Source organism: Marmota marmota, unplaced genomic scaffold (genome assembly GCF_001458135.2).
Source record: "Marmota marmota marmota unplaced genomic scaffold, marMar, whole genome shotgun sequence".
In the NCBI taxonomy this organism is placed as follows: domain Eukaryota; kingdom Metazoa; phylum Chordata; class Mammalia; order Rodentia; family Sciuridae; genus Marmota; species Marmota marmota.
Genome location: NW_026000249.1, coordinates 22,117,149 through 22,141,371, shown reverse-complemented (window position 1 = coordinate 22,141,371; position 24,223 = coordinate 22,117,149). Strand labels below are relative to the sequence as shown.

The 24,223-nt window shown below is 34.6% G+C and overlaps 1 protein-coding gene across 1 annotated transcript in view; it reads left to right on the top strand.

The window, feature by feature from the left end:
- Positions 1-804: 804 nt before the first annotated feature.
- LOC125614152 (dystrophin-like) overlaps positions 805-24,223 on the top strand; it is a 753,869-nt gene continuing 730,450 nt past the window's right edge. Inside the window, exon 1 of the mRNA XM_048796515.1 lies at positions 805-1,232. Within this exon, the coding sequence (XP_048652472.1) occupies positions 1,151-1,232 (82 nt within the window). The 5' untranslated portion in view covers positions 805-1,150. The remainder of the gene's footprint in view (positions 1,233-24,223) is intronic.

Genomic DNA, 24,223 nt, shown 5'->3' with positions numbered 1-24,223 from the left:
CTTTGGAATCACCTGGAAGCTTGTAAGAATCCTGATGCCCATGTGAGAGCCTGAAGCAATCAATTAGCATCTCTGGGGGTGGACACCAGGCATTACTGTTTTCCAAATGTCTCCACATGATTCTAATATGTGGCCATATTTGAGAACCAGTGTTATCAAAAAGTATAAGAACCTACTCGGAATGAAAGTGACAAGAAAATCTTTAGCTATTTTTTGGTGCCTTGCCAAGTTTTTCTTGTAAAGTTAACTTTCCTTCATGAGATGATGGATAAGATTTAAGGTTACTGGGCTACTGCTGGAAGAAGTGTAAGACAAGGTGTGTGTGTGTGTGTGTGTGTGTGTGTGTGTGTACGGGGGCAGTTAGGATACTAACCAAATGAAAGTCACTTCGAAATTTTTAGAAAATAAAGTCATATGAGCTGTTTATAGTCCAATCTAATTCTAGACTCAGTAGTGGGAGGAAGGGATGGAGGAGGCAAAGTGAATATACACACAGAAAGAAGAGTGGGTAGCTCTGGTGAAATCTGAGAAAACTGTCTTTAGCCTATATAACTCATGTCTGATCAATGCATTCACCTCAGGATACAAAAATGGGGTATCCACATATATGTGACCCAGGTAGCTAAAGAGAGTGACCCTCCTCCCCAGTGTAGCCATCTTATAAGTGGCAATGCTAAATCATTCATGACCTCATGTGCTGCTTTTGGCAAGCGGCTCCCTAATTGCTCCTGTTTTTGCATTGATTCTGCGCAGCGTGGAAAAGCGAGTCTCCAACTTGCTTGTGGATTTATTGACCACCGTGTCCCTCCTAAGCTTTCACCTTCCAGGCCTCGCCCACTCTATTTTAGAGCCAAGAGCTGAGAACAGCACCTGTTTCCTCATCTCTAAAGATGGGCTGGGCATTTTGACTGCGCCCTCTTTCAACCAACCCACGCCAAGGTGTCCGTGTTTCTGTGTTTATCAGCTCACTATCCCGCCCCCCGCATCCCTATATCGGTGGCTGAGGGCTTGGGGAGGAGGGAAATCCGCCCTCAGACACAGCAGCTCCTCAGCGAGCTACCTGATTTGGAGAGCGTCAGGCGGACCACGGGAACCCACCTGCCTCCCAAAGTTTGGGACGTAGGGAAGCTGGGACACGTAACGTGTGGCTATGGCTCTGCGGAGGGGTCTGGTGGAGACCCGGGAAGATGCAGCTGGGGACAGAATCACCGACGTCATCAAGAGCCGCGCTGGTAGGACCCCCACCGTCTTGCTATTTAATGTGGGCGTTATACAGGATACCCTGCTACTCTCCATAGAGGCTGTGTCCTGGAAGTTGGCTCTGGGTTGAGGAAAGTTGTGAGGCGCTGAGAGAAGGAGCAGCGGGGGACTGGCATTGCGCCCCCAAGCGTGAGGTGGGCGGGGAACCACGCAGGGCGAATCTAAGGGAGCAGCGGGGGGTGCTGCTCTCAGGGAAGGCAGGACCTCAAGTTTTCCTCAGGGGTCAAGTGGATGTGGATGGGAAGAATTTTTTTTTAAGTCATCAGATATCGATATTATCATGAGATGGTAATTTGTTTTAAATATTAAACACAAACGAATGTCCAGATTGATATAAAAGATGTATAGTGGTAGCCTTAGGCTGGGAGAAATGGCGAGGTGTGAGGAGCACAAGCCATGCCAAGGGTGTGGTTCAGCGCACAGTGGAGAAATCTGAGAAAGTTTTAACTCTGTTCATAGCTGTGCTGAAGGGAAATGTCAGAGGGGTACACAGGAAAGCTTGCATGCCTGAAGCAGAACTACCAAAGTTAAAAATTATAGTAGAGCAGTTAGAAGTGAAACATCTAAGGTTTTGGAGCGCTACCTGGTTTTCTACGCAACCCCCTCTCCTTGCCACCGCGCACGTGTAAATATCATTTGTAATAAATCTTCCGGTGCTTGGTAGTCTGGCCTACATATGCAAACGCTTGTAAACCAGGATAGGTCTTTAAAGCTGTAAATGGAAGCAGCTGTTAAGTTTTCCCCAAGGATGAAGTTTCAGCTGTCTGAATCTGCTCCTTTGGCCCTTGCAAATGCACCAAATTGTGGAGAGCAAAATAGCAGATCTCCAGATTTCTTTGTGTACATTGCTGTATGCTGAAGCGAACAGAGATATGAAGTCACTGTCTATTTGTTTTTCTGAAGTGAGGTAACAGGAAAGATTACAGGAGAAAACAAAAATGAGTGAGAGGCACAGGATTTGGGTAAAATACAGACAGGTTTTGAGTTCAGAAGATACTGGAGCAGAATGTCTCCAGAACTTTAGTAAGGTCTTGTAATTACAAGTAGTACAAATTGGTAATGATGACGCCTTAAATCACCAAACAATGATGCCTCTGACAATAAGCCATAATTATTTGGAATATGCAGAAGAATATCTACTATAAATCTGTTAGAGGATTTTTTTGAAAAGATATGTTAATATAGAAATGAATTTTACCAACTTATTCTATATGCCATTATGCCAATACCAAACTTGCCAGTGCATAGGGGAGAAAAGGATGCACAAATATCTTCTTAAAACTAGATTCATGTAAGTTTGTGTATTTCAAAAATAGGTAGTTGAGTTCCATCCCTAAAGGTAAATTGAATTTTCTTTGTTACTTTGGATTACATTTTATGCTGCTGTTTAGAATCACTTTAAGCATGTGATGATTGAATAGTTTTATTTTCATCTATGAAATTAGGCTTTTATTTGAAAGATAATTCAGCTGGGATAAGGGACAGGCCCAACAGGTTATCAGATTTTCAAATTCTTTATCTTTCCCATAGTTCCATTCCCTTATGGGTTTACAAACCTTTACATATTTGGCATACTTGTTTGTCATCTCCTGGCATATCTTTAGATGTTTTACTGGCACAGGATAATGCAAAAATATAAATATATTTACTTTGAATATGTAAGTTTCTGGACTTCTACAAAATCAGGATTTTTACTTTATATGTTTCCTTTTTTAAATTTTGTTAATTATGAAGCTACTATTCATAAATACTTTTTGTAGCCAGTTGCTGTGTGTGACAAAAAGTGCAGTGTGGCTGGGCTAACAGTGATGAGGGAAAAAGAAAACAAAAACATTATTACACTGCCAATATCTTCTCATTCATTCTCATTGTCACTCTATCATTTTAGAGTGTTTCTAGACTCTGAAAGATGGAAAGGAAAAATGTGAGAGTATGCTACTTCAATTCTTTGAAAGGTTAAAAAAATTAAATTAAAAAATTAAATTTCACAGGTTTATATTTTAGTGTCACTATTGGAGGTTGTTGCTTGCATTATAACATTTTTAATAAAACTGAGGAAACAAAGATGATTATGTTATACATTGATATTACAAGTGAATGCTTCACTAGATTGATTTTATACAGTGGACTTGATTCATCATTTGATGAGAAGTCACAGTATATAACTTGGACTATTATTATTTTTCCCATTACACCAGCATATTCTTAACTCATTTCCTCAAGGGCCAATGCTTGTGAGTATGGTTTACATACATGACCTCAGTAATCATAATGTGATTACCACCCATGAGAAGCCCTATATCTTTGGTGAAAACTGATTAGTTGTTATAAAATTAATACACCAAAATAGATGTTTCAGTCTTTCAGACATACATTTCAGATATATGAAACATGGTATCGCAGTGTTCAGAAGCATTCCAATACAGTATATTTTCAATGATCTTTTTTTGTTTGTTTGTTTTCATACAGCAAATGTGGGCACTTTATCTCCTAGCGACTGGTTATGTTTTCCTGTACTTGGAAATATCCCAGGGTAATATAAAGAGCCTCATGCTGATAATCTTTTTAAATCAGATTTAACCAACCCAGATTGCTCTTATAACATTTTTGTGGTTTGTGTGATTTATTTGGCATCTCCAGGCCCATCTTTAGATGTTTTACTGGCACAGGATAATGCAAAAATTAGTTAAGTGTACATACAAATTTACATCATGTAATTTTTAACCTGTTGAACATTGAAATAAACTCATGTATTTTTGTCAGAAGAAAATCAGCTAAGAAGTTTTTTTTCTTAAAAATTAATATAAAGTTTATGGAACTGATCTTAGAGTTTATTATAACAAAGATCTTTCTGGTGATCAATTTTGCCTTGATAGATTCCATATTTTATTGCATATTTTATCAACTGAACATAAGATTTTATTTTGATCAGATATAATAATGAGCCTAATTTAAAGAATAATATACATTAGTCTAATTAACTATTTTAAAATTCACTAGACTGTTTAGTTTTTAAATATTCTTAGTAAGAACAAAAATACAATGTAATTGAACCTGTTTTTTTTCAGTTTGAGCTAATGCTCTTAAGTTATACCTCTAGAGTATTATAACAATAATAATTAGATATTCTCAGAATAAACCATATATCAAATTAGAAAAGATAATGGGAATTTTCCAAGGAGAAAATGTCAATAAGATATCAGAAGACAATTTGAATAACCATTCTTTCAGAAGTGCCAATTATTTTATTTCAAAATATTTTCTTAATAGGCCATTTAGATTTTAAATTTTCTAGTAATGAAACTTGTACTTTTCCACCTGAGGAAAAATATATGATCATATCATCTTGAAGGAGTGGGGTAGTTCATTGTGCATGTTTGTATAAAGACTATGTTGGTGCTTAAAAACAAAAAAATTGAGAGTTAGATTTTGCTTTGTTTCAATAGGTGAAGATTTCTTTTCCATACAATCTTTGCTAAGGAAGTTGTAAGAAATATCTACATAGATAATGGCTACAAAATATGTTGTACTGTATTTTTGTTTTGCCTTGTTTGAGGCAATTTGTCATGACAGTAGTCCTATTGCAAGAATAGTTTGCTCCCAACACTATAGGAATAGAGAATCTTCCATTTTTTTTTTCATTCTGAAATACAGGTAGAGCCATGGATATTTATGGGAGTGAAATATGTTTCCATGCAAGGTATTTAACATTACATCAACATTGTTTTCAAATTTCTGCATTAAATTTTCTCTGATAATGAGTTAAATTTTATTCTTCTAGGAGATACTCAGAAACTATATATATTGAATTGATGAGTACATTTGGCTTAAGACTGAGTACAACTTCTAAGTTTCTACATAAAGTTTTGCATAAAGTATGATGGCTGCTTTCAATTTAATAAATTTAGTCAATTTATCTTGACATTCAGTAATTCTGGACTTTAAGTTCTTCTCTGTAGAAATTCTGTTCTCTATTACAATGAAATTGAAAGGAACATTAAGGCACTTGATAGTTTTGTGGAAATGTAGTTAGTTATTAGGGGATTATCCATAGGTGTGCTGGAGCTCGTTAGCATTGGCCCATGAGATCCAATTTTGTGACACTGCTGCTAACTTCACATTCCATGGCATCTTGTTGATATCTTGAAATTACTATGGTAAGATTATTTACACCACAAATTGGCAAATGCTGCCATTTATTTTTTTTCTTTGTTTTTGTGTTTTTTTCCTTTTTTGAAAGCTAGTTATTAAAAATTTACTAGTACAACACTGGCAATATTAATGGTGGGAAAAGTACAAACTTGAAAAAAACTCATTATGTTGATGTTCTATTTAAATTATGCATGTATTCCAATACAAGTAACAGAATAACCAGCTAATTGTTGCCTCAACAAATTTAACATAACAAGAAATCTGGAGGTAGGACTCTTTTTGTCACTGGTTTGACATCTCAGCAATATCAGAGCTGGTGTCCCCATGATTCTTTTGGCCTTTTCCTTCTGACTGCAATTTGATAGCTACATTTGTGTACCCATTTAAGACGAGAAGAAAGCCACTAACCACATTTATTCTGGAATCTCTTGAACAGACTGAGCTTATTTATCTTGGCAAGGGCTGTGTCATGTGTCTTAAGTGCAAGGGATGTTGTGATTGTGAATATTTAACTCTTCTAGCCTCTATGTGAATTTTGGTAAGGAACAGGATGGGTGAGGAAATAGTATTAAAATGGCCAGTCATACAAACTTGCTTACTTTGTTTGCTTTAGTGTTGAACTTTGTGTTATGGTAAGGCACAGAGTGCTTCTTAAAATGCCTCACTTGTTGCTGTGTATGCAGTCATAAATTTATGTTTGGCTTGCATCATGGATTCTTTTTATTTCCATTAAAACAGCTGAAGCCCATAATGGCACATGGACTTAGATTTAATAGCCCTGACTCTGAGTCCCTAGTGCATGGACATGAAGTCACTCTTTGAATTCTGTCATTCAGTGAAATCTGACCTGATGCCTTAAAACTGACATACTATTTTGAGAATTGGCATGATTCACTCTGACAGGAGATCATAACACCAGGCATTCCCAGAGACAATTATAGTATGTACCTCACTGTGAAAGATTTAATGGCTACATTTTAATATAAGAAATATGACTGGTATGATCATTTGTAACCATCTTCAGGTTTTCTGTCTAACTGAAAATTGGTCTAATTGAGAAACAAATTTTAATATAAAATGCTCCATCTACCTACCCTTTCCCAAACGATCCTATTCCCTTTACACCTTTCTGCAATATCATTTGAAGTGCTTAGTATAAACCATGTGTTTACAATTTGTATTATTTAAGGTAAAAGAATTGATTATCATTATACTTGTCCTGAGGAAATGCCTTTCATTTGTCAATCCACCACAAAAATGAGTAGAAAGAGGGAAAAGAAGCTACATACTATTTTGTGACTTGAGTGTATTTCAAATGTAATAATTTAACATGCTTGCATTTGGCTTAAAGAAGTTCTGACTCAAAGCAAATAGTAATAAGGATTAAATTTATAGCTCAAGTTTGCTAAACACTAAAGGGAAAGGCTGGGGTTGTGGCTCAGTGGTAGAGTGCTTGCCTAGCATGTGTGAGGCACTGGGTTCGATTCTCAGCGCCACATATACATAAAATGAATAAAATAAAGTTCCATCAACATCTTAAAATTTTTTTAAATATTAAAGGGGAACTAAATTTTAATCCATGAGTATAAAAGTAAGTAGAAGATTTGGCCTGGTAGTTATGTCAGTGAATGTGTGAGATCACATAGTCTGAGTTAAAGGACGCTAAATTAGTTTTTGTGTTTGCATTGATTTGGAGGTTGGAATAACTCTAATGCTCCCAAAATAGTTATCTAACTTGAGCATTATAACTCCTCTATAAGAGATAGAGTGTGTGCCTGTATATATAAAGCATATACATACGTATGCATATATGTACGTATATATATACATCCCTGTATATATATGTGTGTGTGTGTATGCATGCTTATAAAATTGGATTTGCTTAATTGGTTTATATGATCAGAAGCTGAACAGTCCCGCAATGGCTATCTGGAGGCTAGATAGCTGGAGGAATCAGTAGCTGCAGCCTTAGAAGAAGGACTAATGATACAGCCCCAGTCCAAGACTGAAGGCCTGAAAACTCCCTGGAGAATCCCTGTCCTCTTAGGAAGAGTGAAGGAGCTGGAGTCTAATGTCTAATGTCTTCAGGTGACTGTTGCAGCAATCTAAGCACCTGATCAAGGCAAATCCAGCTTGCATCTGCCTGGGCTTCCTCCTCCTTCAACCTTTTGTTCCATTCAAGTCCCCAGCCTATTGGGTTGTGCTGCCCACATTCAGGGTTTGTCTCCCTCCTCCATTTGCTGTCCTACATGCCAGTTATTTCTGGAAACACCCTCATCACCACACCCAGAAGTCTCTTAATCTTAGGCATCACAACTGAATCAAGTTGACAATCCAGATTAGCCATCACAACCACTGAGAGAGAATTTTAGAAAATATGTGTCTCGGCCCCTCCTAAAGAGTTTCTATTTCATTTTATCTGGGGAGTGGCAGCTGGGAACTGAGGGTCTGCCAGGATTTCTGTTGAGCAACTGGTTTTGAGAAACCCTGGAAGCTGAATGTGAATCATAAGAACCTTCCTTAGTTGCTTACTCTGTGGTGATGATAAAAGTTTCCTGTTCTTCTCATTAAGATATATGAAGAATCATTGGTAGTTCTTAATTCAAGCTGCAGTAATTTATGTATAAAGAAGTTTGTCCCTCTTCAAGCTTCTCTGAAAATGTGATAGAGTCTGTAAATAAGTCAAAATAACACCTGGCATTTTGTCAGGGGAATGTTAAAGTTCATAAACAAGTCTGGATGGTGCCTGGCAAAATGCCAGAGGGAGTGGTTTGAGAAGTAACAAAAGCGAGCCATTAAGTGTAGAGATTCCTGATTGGTTGACTGATGTATCTAGTTTATGCTAATTAGATAAGCTGTGTGGAATGTATAAATACTGCTCCTGTCCTATAATAAGCGGCTCCTACTCCTGCTGTATCAACGTACACAAGTTATTCGTCACCCCTCCGCTTATTTTGCCCAGCCAGCCGGGCTGCGGCAGATGGTGGCCCGTTATGGGGAGCCCCGGGACACTCGGGGGTAAGTGACGAAAAAAAGCTGCCCGTCCATATATAGGACGGGGGCAATCTGCTCGTCCCTAGGCAGATAGGGCGAGAGGAAAAATGGTCATTTCAAGAAAATGGAGAAGATTGATACAGTATGTTTGTGTCTTGTTTTGTCTCAGTGTATTGTATTGTCTTTGTGATGAAAATATGGAAGGAGTGAGAAGTAAATTACTAAGGGAAGAAGGCACCCCAGTGGAACCAAGAATAGTTAGGGCATGTGTTGATAAGAGCCCAGGAACTCTAGTCAGAAAGAAAAAGAAAGTTCAGAAGAAGAAGGATTATCAGGAAAAAAGTTGCAGCAAAAGGCTATTACTAAATACTTTTCGTTACCGGAGGGTGCGTGAAGCAGAGAGGCGGCTGCCGAGTGTGCAAGCCGGTCACAGCGCAGCAAGGATTTTCCAAGAGGCGGCGGCGACTGGCCCTTCCCTGCCTCCTGGCCGGGGAGCTGGCTCTTCCACTGCCGCGAGCCCAAATCTAGACCTGACCTGGAGGCACAGTCTCGCAGGCTCTTGCTCCCTGTGCCCAGTAGCAGTTTGAGTCCGGGACACTCCCCAGGGCCATCTGGGGCTGCCCAGGCACTACAGCCAGCAGAAGATGCTACTGGTGTCCCTGATGTTTGGTCATTTTCAATGCCAATAACTAAGCTACAATGGTTCTCCCACACCTGGAAGCTGATGAGTAATGAGCACTATTAATGCTTATTTCAAATGCAAAAAAACCTTGAGATAATGTACTAAATTGTTCAGAAGGTTGTTTTCTTAGTAGAATGCTACAGGATTTTCTTTAGCCATCCGGAGTTCCTGCCTTCGTCCCAGTGCCGGTGAAAACAGGGGTGGAAGAATTTCCAGTGTTGCTGAAAACCGGACGAAACTTCGGCTGAGAAATGGACGAGACTTCGGATCAAGCTAGCTGCCTGCAGAACTTACCTGGACTGTGAGTTAATCTATTGAGACACTGCTTTACCTGGACTGAGACAACAAACTGTAATCTGTAACAAATTGTAACTCGGTATCTTTGCTAACAGTGTCATTGCTGGTATAATTTTTCCAAGGGCTTCTTGCATGGAGCCATCAAGTGGCTTGGTATTGTGGCATTTTGTATCCTCCCTTTCTGTTTGTAGCAGGTTATTTATGGTGTTTCTGTAAAAACCACTATGGTCGTTATTTAAATTAAACAAAAGGGGGAAATGTTAGAGTCTGTAAATAAGTCAAAATAACACCTGGCATTTTGTCAGGGGAATGTTAAAGTTCATAAACAAGTCTGGATGGTGCCTGGCAAAATGCCAGAGGGAGTGGTTTGAGAAGTAACAAAAGCGAGCCATTAAGTGTAGAGATTCCTGATTGGTTGACTGATGTATCTAGTTTATGCTAATTAGATAAGCTGTGTGGAATGTATAAATACTGCTCCTGTCCTATAATAAAGGGCTCCTACTCCTGCTGTATCAACGTACACAAGTTATTCGTCACCCCCCCGGTTATTTTGCTGCAGCCGGACTGCGGCAAAAATGACACACAATGTCTACTTTGTCTTGTGACAATAGAGAAAAGAGAACTTGTGGGTTAGAAGAACAGAGAAAACCCTGATAGTATAGCCTGATAGTATATAGCCTTATTGCTCATTTATATCTAAGTGTGAAATAATTTAACTCCAGTTTCATTTTTTCTAAAATTCATGTAAAATAACGTGCATTGCTAAAATTGGAATTTTGCTTGGGGTCAGGTGAAAGAAAAGTGTTTTAAGATATAGAGATCAGAAATTCACAAGGAATATTAATTCCACATACTGTTTTGTTTGGCATGCAGAGTGTCAAAAATGGAGAGGCGATTAGAGCAATTACCTTTACTTCTTTAGTGTCCCAGTACTCCCCTTTACATTGGAGCAAACTACAACACGGTCCCATACTATTGCTTCTTTACTCCTGTTTTCTTCTTAAACTCAGAAGATATTTTTTGTTTCTCCAGTTTCACATCTTAGAATCAGAATATACACACTTTATCTTAGAGTCATGTTATAGGAGAGTTGGAGAACAGAACTCTGTTGAATTGGAGATTATTAAAGTTAGGATATTAATACTTGTAAAAAGTTTTTTTTGTTGTTGTTCTATATAGGGGTCTACCAGTGATCTACATTCCAAACCTTTTTTAAATTTTTTTTTTCATTTTGAAAAAGGTAGTTACAATGGAGACAAACCTGGGTTTTAAAAAAATTGTACCATGGTTATCACTACACCTAACAAGGGAGAGACAAGTAGCTATTTCTCTTGTATTTATTCTTCTCTTTCCTTGATTCATTTCCTAACATTTAAATTTTTCTCTTGAATCTCATTGTCACTTCTCTCAAAACTCAAGTTATTGCCATCATACTACAGTACAATTAAATTACAGCAGAAATAGACTTCTTTAGAATGACTTTATTCCTGTGCCACAATTTTGAAGTTAGGCCCATGGGGAAATATGGTCTAAGTTTCATTATGTCAACTTTGGATTCAATTTTTGGATAAATCTTGTGCAAAGTTTTATCCAGTTGTACTTTATTTTATAGCATAGCTGTTGTATGATAAAAATCTGTCTTATTTGGCTGGGGTTGTGGCTTAGTGGTTGAGCGCTTGCTTAGTATGCATGAGGCAATGGGTTTGATTCTCAGCACCTCATGTAAATAAGTAAATAAAATAAAGGTCCATCAACAGCTAATAAATTATTTTAAAGAGTCTGTCATATTAAAATTAGATTTATGAGTTGATACAAAAACTAGCTGATATGGTTATTAGAAATATCCAGGAAAGACATCAATGATATTCTTCTACCTTAGTGGTTCCCATATTTGAGGGTGCATTAAAATTCTCCAAATGGTTTACTAAAATACAGATCCCTATACCACAGCCTTAGAGTTTCTAATTCCACACATGTATAGTGGAGTCTGAAAAATTGCATTTTTCACATGTTCATACATGCTGCTAATTCTGCTTGTCTAAGGACTGCACTTTGAGAAGCACTCTTCTGATATATAAAGGAAGAAATTAGTGAATGATTACTGCTTGGCAAAAAACAATTAAGTGATGGGTGGTTCTTTGTTCTAGGAAACAATAAGATTGTACAGAACTATTAGAGATGGAGTTGTTCCTACTGATATATGTCTCTGAGAAATTGATGTTTGGTTTCCTTAGTCTTTTCTGGCTTCATACCTATCCATGCTTTAAAAAGAAAAGGCCAGAAGAATTGAAATGACTGAAGACATCTGTAGACAGTGTTCTTGTTTATTGAAACTGTATCATGTATTATATGCATTCTTTGTATTTCTTTTCCATTTAAATTACTATTTAACTTAACTGCAATCAGTTTTATATGGGAGATGTGTGTGCTTCATATCAAAGATGAACATGTGATGTTACATATGGCTCAAATACTTGGTTGTGCTGTGCCATACTGTTTTCCCTTGCTATTCTCCTCTTTTAGCAGTGTGGCATCCTGTTCTCACCAACGACCCTTAGCTCAAAGGCCCCAAACATTCACTTAGCCCCCAAATGCAGATAACTATAGAATATATGTTTAACAATTCCTAAGTTCCTTGAAAGAAATAGCACCTGTCAAAATTATTTGATTATTTCAACTGATGTTTTACTATCTACCATATATCAAATCTGTCTTCTTTGTTATAAAATTGTCCTTTACTATTAAATTTGAATAGTGTTTTCCAAATTGTACTCAAGGAACATTTATTCTGTAGGCTTTTAATACTGTTTAATGAACAAATAATTTTGCATGAGCTAAATTTAACAAAATTATGCATCATTTCTGAGAAATTTTATTGTAATAATATACATGAAATAAACTGTAAGAATGGAATGTTACAAACTAATTTTAATCATGTAAACTATGTTTTTGAGATTTTTTTTCTTTTTTCTTTTTTACAAATTAATGTTTTGTGGACTCTGATTTAGAAAGTATAAAGTATAGGTATGTGTGAATTAGAATATATCAACCCATTGATTTTGTTGTTGTTTATTCCAGCTGATTCGCTATCCTGATTGAAATACACTTGCCTTTCATACTGGACAATCTTTTTTCTAACAAGTTATGTGGCCTTAGTGGAGAAAATCATCCCAGTTTTATAAGGGTCATTCTGGTTCTTGTGAGCATTTTTATAATGATTTTCATATTCTGTTTTATAAAACTTTGACAGAATTAAACCAGAAATAAAAATCATATAAGTAATCCCAACCTAAACCATTAAGAATGTGATGTGGGGCTGGGGATGTGGCTCAAGGGTTACCGCGATTGCCCGGCATGCGTGGGGCACTGGGTTCAATCCTCAACACCACATAAAAATAAAATAAAGATGTTGTGTCCGCCTAAAACTGAAAAATAAATATTAAAAAATTCCCTCTCTCTCTTCTCTCTCCTCTCTCTCTCTCTCTAAAAAAATAATGTGATGTGTGTGCATACATTTATATATTTGCATATATATTTGCACATATGTTCATGAAGACACAAGATATAACAGTTTAATACTATCTGTACACATTCTAAAAACAATAAGTGGGGCTGGGATTGTGGCTCAGTGGTGGAGCGCTTGCCTAGCACCACATAAAAATGCATTGTGTTGTGTCTATCTACACCTAAAATATAAAAAAATAAGTGGTTTTATTTATGATATATCTAATAACAGAGACACATGTGAGAATAAACATGCAGTGCCTGCTATTTTCTTTTTTTTTCAAATGAATCAATCTTTTATTTTTTTTCAGAATTGGAAAAAAAAACTGGCCATATTTTTTCTATTGGTGCATTATAATTATACATAAATATACATTATGTCATGTTTGTACAGGCAAATAACTAGATCAGTCCTCTCTAACCCAGTACCTTTGTTTTTTCTACCCTCTTCCCTCCTCCTTATTCTCATGCTCTACTGTGCTGCACTCCCTTCTATTATTATTATTATTATTATTATTATTATTATTTCCAATATTGCATTATAATTCATTATATCATATTATATAGTTAATATATTTCAGTTATTTAATTATTATCATATATATGATTTATTTTTAAAATGTATGTATAATAGCGGATTGCATTACAATTCGTATTACATACATAGAGCTCAATTTTTCATCTCTGGATGTATACATAGTATACTCACTCCAGTTCATGTCCTCATACATGTACTTAGTGCCTCCTATTTTCTGACTTGACTATTTTAAACATTGATAACATATAACTAGATTATCACTTCATTAAATGTTCTTAATAATGTCTCAGATGTGGGTGTCATATTGGAATCACAAACATGAGATGGAGAAAGGGCTATCTCTGTGTACAGTCTTTGAAACTACCTTGCAGTAAATATCATGAGAAGAGTTGGGGGTGAGTTCTAACATCCACCTACAAAACATGTTTTTTTCTCATTAAATATCATGTAAATGTAGTGTTTTTCTAGCCTGACTTGGTTACCTAACTATGTATGTAAATTAAATCTTATTGAACATTAATTTTTGTATTCTAAAAGGAAGATCAACAAGGACTGGATTGATTACTGGTTAGTCAGAGATGCATAGAAGGAAACATTTAAATAGATCTAAAATACTGCACAAATTAAACTTTTGGGTAAGTAAATGTCATGGCATGTAACAATAGAAAGAATTTAAGGGAGAAGAGTCTAAATCCTATAGTATTATTAAACAAATGTATGTAATTGGAGTAAACACTGAATGAGGGTGCATATGCACTAGTGCATGAGATAAACTGGTAGAGAAGATTGCTCTGTGGAAACAGGCAACCATAGAATTTATCAAGTGATTTGAACTGGAGGGTGTTGTTGTCATCACACAGATTTTAATAATATAGTCATGAGTGTGAGGTTATACCTGGCAATGGGAAAATGAAACAAAGGATCTTCTATAATCAAATTGGTAACTTATTCCTGATAATAACCTTACTAAATCTTTTTTTTTCCTGTACATATATCATGATAGTAAATAGAGATTTCTTTTGAAATGAGGAAGCAGGCTTGACAATATCTGGCTTGGCCTAAGTCACACATTATATAAAATATAATATTTAACATATTAATCACCATAAAATCTCTAAATGTATTTTCTCTATTCAATTGAGACATAGCTAATTACCAAGGTCATGTAAAGAGTTTTGGCAATGGACTGATTTTGAGTCACAAATGGAAATTTTGTGTAAAGAATTAATACCATGGGAAAATATATTATTGATTATAGGTAGTCAAAAGTGAGAAATGCTTATGTTTCCATTTATAAAGAAATAAATGTTTTATAATGGACTAGTTCTTATTTACTGTAACATTTTAATTCAGTTAAATTTGGTTTAGAATAATGGTTGTTTCAATTATTTCTTAAAAAATTATGTGAAAATTCTAGTCGTAAAATTCTACTCATTGAATCAAAACAATGCCAGTATCTTTTAAAGAATATTTATGGATATTTGAGCAAAGGAAGTCAAAAAGAAATTAAAATTTGTGTATTGTATTGTATTTGAGTTAGATATGGAAAGATAAACCACTGCATCATAATATACAGAAATCATGCTTTTATTTACTGTTTATTTCTGTTCGTAAGCACCAAACATTAATGAAACTGCCTTTGGTTGTAGTAATTATTTTCAGACAACATAAATGATTGTTTCCAATTTATTTTCTTGCTCTTTCCTCCAGTTTTTCATCTCTTGTAAAATTAGGCAATGTTTACATTAAAACCGATAAGAAATTCAAGATATCCATGGGAATTCTGAGAAAAGTAAAAAAAAAAAAAAGTAACAGAGCCTTTAGGTTATAATTAAATGAGAATGTTCTATGAAAATAATAATTACTTCTAGCTAAAATTTTGCCAGTGTTTATGAAATATATAAATAAATTAAGATTTGATGAGACTCCTTTGAAATATTCTCCTAAATGATGCTAAGTTATCTATTAAATCAATGCTTAGTTTTGGCAGCTTACTACAATTGTGGTAGAGACTTTTGTCTATCAAGGCTAATTTTTCAAGATGAACTAAATTTTCATTTGTTTTGTTTTCACTTAAGCCTTGGGTTGCGTAGTGAATTGTCAATTAAATCACATGCTCATATTTTTACAAGCTTCTGTTTAGACATGAGAGTTGGTATACAAAATAAACTGATAAATCCCCATTTATATGAATTAACTAGAGAACCAAAGTTACCTCCTAATTGACACCAACTCCCCACAAAAATGCTATCTTTCCAATTATCACTTGAAAAAAAATCAGTCTTGTATATTTCTCTTCTGTTCTGAAATATAATTATCCTATCCCTGCTTCCCATGCTTTCTTTTTCTCCATCCTATTCCTTTCACATATTTAATACTATCCTAAAATCTCAGTAATATACTGTTGGAGTGTTCTTAGAGTGATAGTGGAATTTGATTTAATAGGATTTCATATCTAGAAAAGTAGAATGGCATGGCATTAAAACCAAGATTACACAAAGGCTTTAAATGATCAATTATTGGATATGCATTGTCTGCCTCTAACCAAACTGACTGAGAAAAAGAGAGTTTCAACATGATGTAGAAGTACCTCCAAACTAAGAATCTGATGACCTATCATGTCTTTGTTTTAAATTTATTGTGTTGTTACCTAACTGGTTGATTTTATGCAATATCAGAACCATGACATCCTCCTTTAAAAAATAGCCTTATTGAGGTATAATTGATACACAAAAAAATGACACATTTAATCTATACATTTTAACAAGCTTGGATATGCATATGCCAATGATACCATTACCATAAAAAAGGAACTAAAATCACCTCCAAAAGTCTCCTTGCATTTTTAAGATTTTTCAAGTATGAATACTTAAAATGAGATCATCATATTAACATATTAACTTGCACAGTTCATTATTGTTAACTATAGGCACTACATTGTATAGCAGATTTCTTGATCTTATTCATCTTGCATAACAGAAACTTAATTCACATTTCCCCCTCCCTGAGTCTCTGGCAACTCTCATTCTTTGCTTCTATGAACATGACTATTTAAAATACTTTATATCAGTAGACTCAGCAGTATTTTTGTCCTTCTGTGACTTATTTTACTTAGCATAATGGTCCCAAATATCATTCACGTGGTCACAAATAGCAGGGATTCTTTCTTTTCAAAGGCTGAAAAATACTCCATTGTGTACATGTTACCACATTTTCTTTCCTCATCCATCTGTTGATGGACATTTAAGTTTCTTACATGTCTTGACCATGTTAAATAGTACTATGATGAACATGGGAGTTCAGATAGCTATCTGAGATTCTGACTTCAATTCCTTTGGATAAATACCCAGAACTGGGATTACTGGATCGAATGGTAATTTTATTTTTTAATTTTCTGAGGAACCTCTGTATTATTTTCCCTAGTGTCTAAACCAAAATGCATTTCCAATAATAGTGTATAAGTGTTCCAGTTTTTAATTTCTCCACACTCTCACCAACACTTTTCCTTTTCCTGGTATGTATGTTGGGGGTGGGGTGTAAGCCCATCCTAACAGGTGCAAGGTGATAACCTATTGGGATTTTTTGATTTGCACTTACCTGATAGTGATATTGAGGACATTTGTATACACCTGTTGACCACTTGTATGTCCTTCTGTAGAAATATCACTTGTCCATTTTAAAAATTAGGTTGTTTTCCTCAATTCTAAATGAATTGTATGCCTAATTAAATATATCGTTTAGGAACTTGGGTGTGATATATGTATACAAGGAAATGGAAAGAGAAGGACAAAAAAATAATCATGTGAGTCTTCATGAAAAGGAAATGAGAAATGTCAGTGTGGGTGAAGAACAACCTATAGCATAATATAATAGTGAAATGGGGTACAAATCAATGTACAATATTTTGGTTGGTTTTGAAAGAGTTAATTTAAAGATGAAGCACTGCCTTCCTGAATTAGTTCAAAATGTAGTTTGTGGAAGAAAGGTAGAAACCCAGATTAAGTCGAATTTGTCCTATAAAAAGAAAAATTATTTTGTCACTCAAAGAGTTCTTATATTTTAGCTATTTAATAAGATTTGTTAATATTTACATATGTGCTCATATATAGAGACACATTTATTTAGGAAGTGTTGTCCAAAATCTTTAGGCATATGAATATATATTTAATTTATGCCCACTTTTTACATGATTTTCAGAATACTTCCAAGCTGTATCATTTAAAGAAAGGTTAATAATAGATAACTATAGTTTGCCCTATAGAATCTGGAAAATACAAATGAATTTCACCTGTCTCACTTTGACAATTTTTTTCCATTATGGGCAAAAACAAAAACAAAAGACAACCGTGAAAGGACTTAGGAAACCTCTTATTTTGAGCAAAGTAAACTAAATATGGTAAATGTGTGATGCACTGTCTAGATTTCTCTTCATAGAAGGACATTTTATACAAATGGATGGATTTACTGTTGGTAGATAACATCCAATTGTTAGCCTTTCAGGCATTGCCTTAATTGAAGAAAAATGCTTTGGATTATGCCATTTTCCTGGGTTGACCTCATTCATAGACTGATAAATGAGGGCATGAAATCAACCCTTTATCTCAAAAGAAAATGAGTCTACTCTATAGGACCCTTCTAGCTCCAGAACCTCTCATAGATTTGACAAAATTTTCTGTTTGGCTAATGGTTCTGTGGACTTTTCTTTACACACTGCTGTTCATTTCTTCTCTTTATGGTGTTGGGCCCAAGGGCACTCCTTAAAAACACTGTAACATAATAATCAGAGTAGGATTCCCAATGAATACAACATACTACAGTAGGTAGAACAAAGTAAATTACTGGTATATTCTAAAGTAAGTTAACTTTCAGTCTGAGAAAAAAATACAGTGAGGAATCATAAAAACAAACAAACAAAAAACAAAACAAAACAAAAACCCCATTTACTCTGTAGTAGACCAGTCTATTGTATGTTTTGATATCGGATGCATTACTATTATTGCATGGAGGGAATAGAAAACTTGAATGATATGGTGTTATAATGCACATGATTATTGGTACTTTTATTTCCCATTGACCTATGGTTGATCTTTGCCTCCAAAAAGTATTTTCTTATTGAATGTTCCCTAGAATGAGACTTTCTTTTCTTCAAGGGACCCTGTATGTAAAATCCACATCACTCTCCACAGGGGCTTATAAACTACTTTCTTTTCAATTATTTCCCATCCCACATCACAAAGCATTTATTTGTTCTATTATGCACCACTATCTTTGAAATTTTTTAAATAGTAGAAGATCTGCATTTTAATTAGGTATAGTCTACTTTTAAAGTCAGTTGAAAATTTTTCTAGGATGAAACATCTGTAATATCCAAAGGTGTCTGGCCTAGGGCAGAAAAAGTGGGAGTGCACATCTGTATTATTGCCACCATCAGAAAATGAAGTCCTATTAAAAATATGTTCATAATGTGCTCTGCTCTCTAGGAAGCAAAAGTTTATATCCTGGAAAACTACTAGCATTTCTTATAGGCAATAAAAGTTTCATGACAACCCAGACCGACTATATTAAGCATATGCTCAGGCATCTTAAAAATGTTATTACTGATTAATCTATAGTTATAAATAACTTTCATTGGCCCTGGTTGCCTAAATAAATATGGTAATTTACGGTTTGTGTTGTTTCATACAAATATGATCCTCTGCCTGTGGTCAAAAAGTGAAGTTATTTTTGCATGCCATATAGTTTTGTAATAATAAATGCTAAGGAGATAGAATGAAGTACTCATAACTAGAAGTATCACTGATAGAAATGGCTTCATTTTTACGTTAACTCTAGTTGCTAAATCTGGTTTGATGTAATCTATATAAAGTAAATTGACATTAAAAGGAAAAATGCTCTTGTTTTCTACCAAATGAGATATTTTTTCATTAATTAGATGTAAGTTTTCAAATTTAAAACAATACAACTTCATAACAAAAAAGACACATTGGATGTGAGGAACAATAAACAAATATCAATAGAGCAGGATTGAAAATACAAGAAATATTGACTTTGCTACATTACAGTATGCCTAGATAAACTATTTTTTGCAGGGTCAGCAAATACTGAAAAGTGGTTTGCAAATTATAAAAGTTTATAGGTACAGAGAGGTTTTTTGAAACATTTTATAATGAAAAATTAGAAAATGTGTAAATATATGACAATGATTAATTTTATTGCTGTTCAATAAAATATTATATAAAAACAATAAATACATTCTCTAATTTATTGACAAAATTGCTGATGAATCAACATGTATAACATCTCTCTGTGTGAGAGAGAATTGTGTAACATCAAATGTACACATGGGAGGAATTGTTTGTAAATAATTGTGGACAGTTCATAGGAAGTGAGGTTATAAGTGCTGCAGTACAAGGCTGGGGTTGTGGCTTGGTGGTGGAGTGCTTGCCTAGTACATGTGAAACACTGGGTTTGACCCTCAGTACCACATAAAAATAAATAAAACAAAGGTATTGTTTCCATCTATGACTAAAAAAATAAAAAAATAACACGTACTATAATACTATTTTCTGTGGTTTGCATGTAGTGTCAATTTTCAAAGAAATGAATTACTTTCCCATTATTAAAAATTAAAAATAATTTTCTGATGTGACCTCCTTTCTTCTAGAGATATGTGGGCATAAAGCCATGTGAAAATTTTAACCCTGGAAATGGAAGTGCATAAGTGCTAGCCTTAAACTCCAATGTGGTGAAGAACATACACACACTTTTTCCATGAAGCCAAAATGATGCCTAATAGTGATTCCACTAGGAATTTCTTCCCAAAATTTCTTCAGAAATGTGTAATTTTCTCAGTCTCAAATCATAAGGAAAAAATCAGGATATTTTGAAAATAGGAGTGTATTATAATACTCTTGAGAGAATTAGTTTAGAAGATGTAGGAGGATTATGAGTTTGAATCTTCAGAATTCACTGAAGGCAAGTAGAAATAATGGAAGAATAAGAAATACAGACTTTCCCAGTTAGTTGAAAGATGAAGTTGATATTTCTGGGAACTATTTTCAGAGCATGTGTAAAACAGTGGTCACGATGTAATGTGTCCATCTTGCTTTCAGCTATTGCCTGTACCTCAAGTGTGCTTGTGGGTCTGTCTACTGCTAACAATGCATCATTCTTGCCAATAAATAAATATTGATACTGTGTGGTATATTTTATAGATATCCTATGAGTGGTGTTCCTAGAGATATTGTGTTTGAGAATGAAATAATTCTCAAATTGGTAATTTCAACCCATGATTTTGTGTGGTGATGTTTATGTTAACCTTGGTAGGAAGTCTGAGTATTAACTATTTGAATATTACCCAATCCTACTCCCAGTCATTTTAAAATGATTTTATAAATTCACTGTAGGCTCTGTTTCTTTTGAAGATTAACATTTTTAAATAATCATAGGTGTTATATATTCCCAGTAATGAGTAAAGAGCATGTAGAGCATTGGAAATAATTCAGGAGTAACTCAAAATTTTTAGGAGTGTATGAAACTTTGGGGGAATTCTGATTTCTTGTTCACAGGTCCCCAATATTAATATCTGTTGTGAATTTGGAAACTCTCATCCAATAGCAGCTCATAAAAAATGGTGTCATGGATAGGGAAAGCAAGGTGGTAATTGCCAGACCATATGACAACAATACTTTTACACATACAGAAAATAATCCATGATTCCTGCTTTATGTCAGGCAAAGTACTTCTCATTTCTGTGATGATGTGAATGTCATGGAAATCACAAACGTGCTTGTCTCTGAATTTGAGCCTTGTCTTGGGGTAAGTGTCATTTGATTTGTTAAACTTGGATTTATCCTTTGAGGCAGCACAGCAGCTTTTGCAGGTACAGAAATGGTCTTTATATTTAAATGTGCTGCCTGGAACACACTCCCATCTGTTTTCTGTAGTTTACACAAAGCATTAGTTCAGTTCCAGGGGTTCAAAATTCTAATTCTAAAGGTTAAATTCACACACAGAGAAGCCCAATGGGATTAGAATTCTTATTTTAGAAAATGCGTGTCCTTTTGCACTGCGAACATGACTTGCTATCTCTGCATTATCTGGCTGCAGAGCCATTACACTGGCACTTTTCTCTATAAACGTGTTCCTTGTCTTCGTCCTGATGTGATAGCACAAAAAGATGAGCAAGTCCCAGGACTAAGAATGAAGACATCTGGAGCTTATGATAAGGAAACTACTTGAACCTAGGAGTTCTGTGTATCTTTCTTTTTTTCAGGTCCCTTTATACTTTCTAGACTTTCTGAAATCTTCACTATTAAAAACGACATGTTATTTGGAAAATTGTCTATAATCTTGCTTTATAGCTATAAATAGGGTAATTACACTTCCCAAATGTTCTGGGATAAATTCAATTTTAAATGTTCATTCCTATTGTTAGACCATGCATCTAGATATGGAATTTGTAAAATAGCCTTCTCATAGCTGAACACTTCTATTTCAAGTTTATTTTAATATAAGATCTTTTACCTACGTGATAGCTTGGCACTTGTGCATTTACAACTAAATATTATTGTACAGACTTGTTTCATTCTATTTGTGCTTATTGCTATAGTTTAAAAATAAAACTTCAGAATACAAGCTTTGTATAGCTGAGCAAACTCTGTCCTCCTTATGAGGAAATTTCCTTCATTACCTTGGTCAGAGAATATTGACTTAAGAAGTACACAATAAATTCAATTTATGGTAGACAATTGTTTTCATGACACTTTGGCCTGAGCCTAAGTAAATTTTGGTCCACAGAGTAAACCTCTATCTGCAAGTTGTGACTCATTTCTTCTTATATTGATGTTGCAATGATACTAATGGTCATCTATGCCAGGCGTACATTGGGGGAAAAAACGAAATAGTTTTGAACTTCTTGAGGAAAAAGACAAATAAGATTTTCTTAAGCTGATAGAAAGTAAAATGAAGTATATGAAGTCAGTTATTGAGAATTATGAACCTCATATTATTAGAAAATATATACAAATATGAATATTAAAATAATCAAATAAAACTACAGAAAGTAGGTTATATTACTAAAGAAATAGTTGATAACAAATTCATATGTACTTGGTATCAGCTTCATCACAGAATAAGAAGAAAAGTAGCAGGGTAAAAAGATTGCTTTTGTTTTAGACCATTAAGAATTATTTTGTTTTAGGGAGACTAAATACAATATTCTGAATTATGGTGTAATGGTTCTATGAAATGATATAATAGAAATTATTTATCTTCAAGCAATATTTTAGGAAGATATTTTTTTTAAAAAACTTGATGCTTTTTTCATTTATTTTGTGAAGAAGAATAGAAGATAGTGATAATACTTCAAAAGTAGAAGAAAAGTTTTAGATTTATGATTATTTCTTTATGCTTAGAACTATTATTCCCAGTGTCCTGAGATGTTATGATTTTGTGTCTGGGTGTGGCTCTCTTTCCATTCATTATGCTGAGCTCTCTAGACCTCTTTCAATCTACAAATTCATGCTCTTAGTAAATTCTTGGCAAATTTCTTAATTTATTCTTAATAGATTCCCTCTGCTACATTTTCTCCATTCATTTTATAAGTTCAATTATTTGCATAGTTTATACCTGCACATATACTACTCTAATTTCCTTATCTTTCTGATATTTCCCATCTGTCTTTCATGGTTTATCTTGAGTAACTTCTTCATAATTGCCTTCCAACATTTTTATTTTGCTTTTGCTTATTTTTGCCACCATACAGTTAATATTGAAGAAGTGATTTTAGCTTTCTCAACATTTCCTTATATACTCTAATGGTCTTTTTCTGGTATGCAATATCATCTTTTATCTCCATGCATTATAAATACTTTTAAAGCATTCCGTGCTTTTACATTGCATATTTTTTATATTTATGGTTGTTTTGATTTGTTCATTCTTTTTTTAAATAGATAGACACAATACCTTTATTTTATTTATTTATTTATTTATTTATTTATTTATTTATTTATTTTGCAGTGCTGTGGATCGAATCCAGTGCCTTACGCATGCTACGCAAGCATTCTACCACTGAGCCACAACCCCAGCTCCTTGATCATTCTTAAAAGTTGAGGCTCTCTTCAAATACCTAGATTTTTTTTGGCTGTCAATTTAGGATTAAGACATGAGAGAGGGACTAAAATGCTAGTCAGAGTCTCCATAAACGTAGGTACATCTTGCTAACATTACTACGGAGTAATGGAGTATAGTTCTAGCTATTTTCCCAGAAAGTACCAAAATGTCAAAGGTTTAGGGTATATTTTTTTTAGACATCAGTTTACCAAATGGGAACATTTTTGCCTTCCTGCTTGAAGGTTCGGGTTATGAATATAAGTAGGGCTATCAGATTTCTAGGAATCAAGCAAGAAAGGAAACTGATGATTTCAGCATTCATTATTGTTTATGTAATTCTCCATTTGCAATTCAGTACCTCTGCATTCTCCTCAACTGGACTAGATCATCCTTTGGTCAACATGTGAAGAGAATTACCCTTTTGTCTTTCACTGAAATGGGTAAAGTGTAGTTGTGTGAAGTTGAAAGAGGAATCTGAGACTGAAGTGGTCCTGTGTACATTTCTGAACAGTTCTTTAAACTCCACCCATCCATGTTCAGGTTTTCAGAAATTTAAATTCCCTCAATTTCTTGAGAGAAGTGAAGGTTCTCTGGTGCAAAAATAGCTTAGTTCTTGTCTTTTCTTAGTTCCTCATTTTGCATTCTTGCCCTATACAGAATTATCTTTTTTTTTTTTTTTTTTT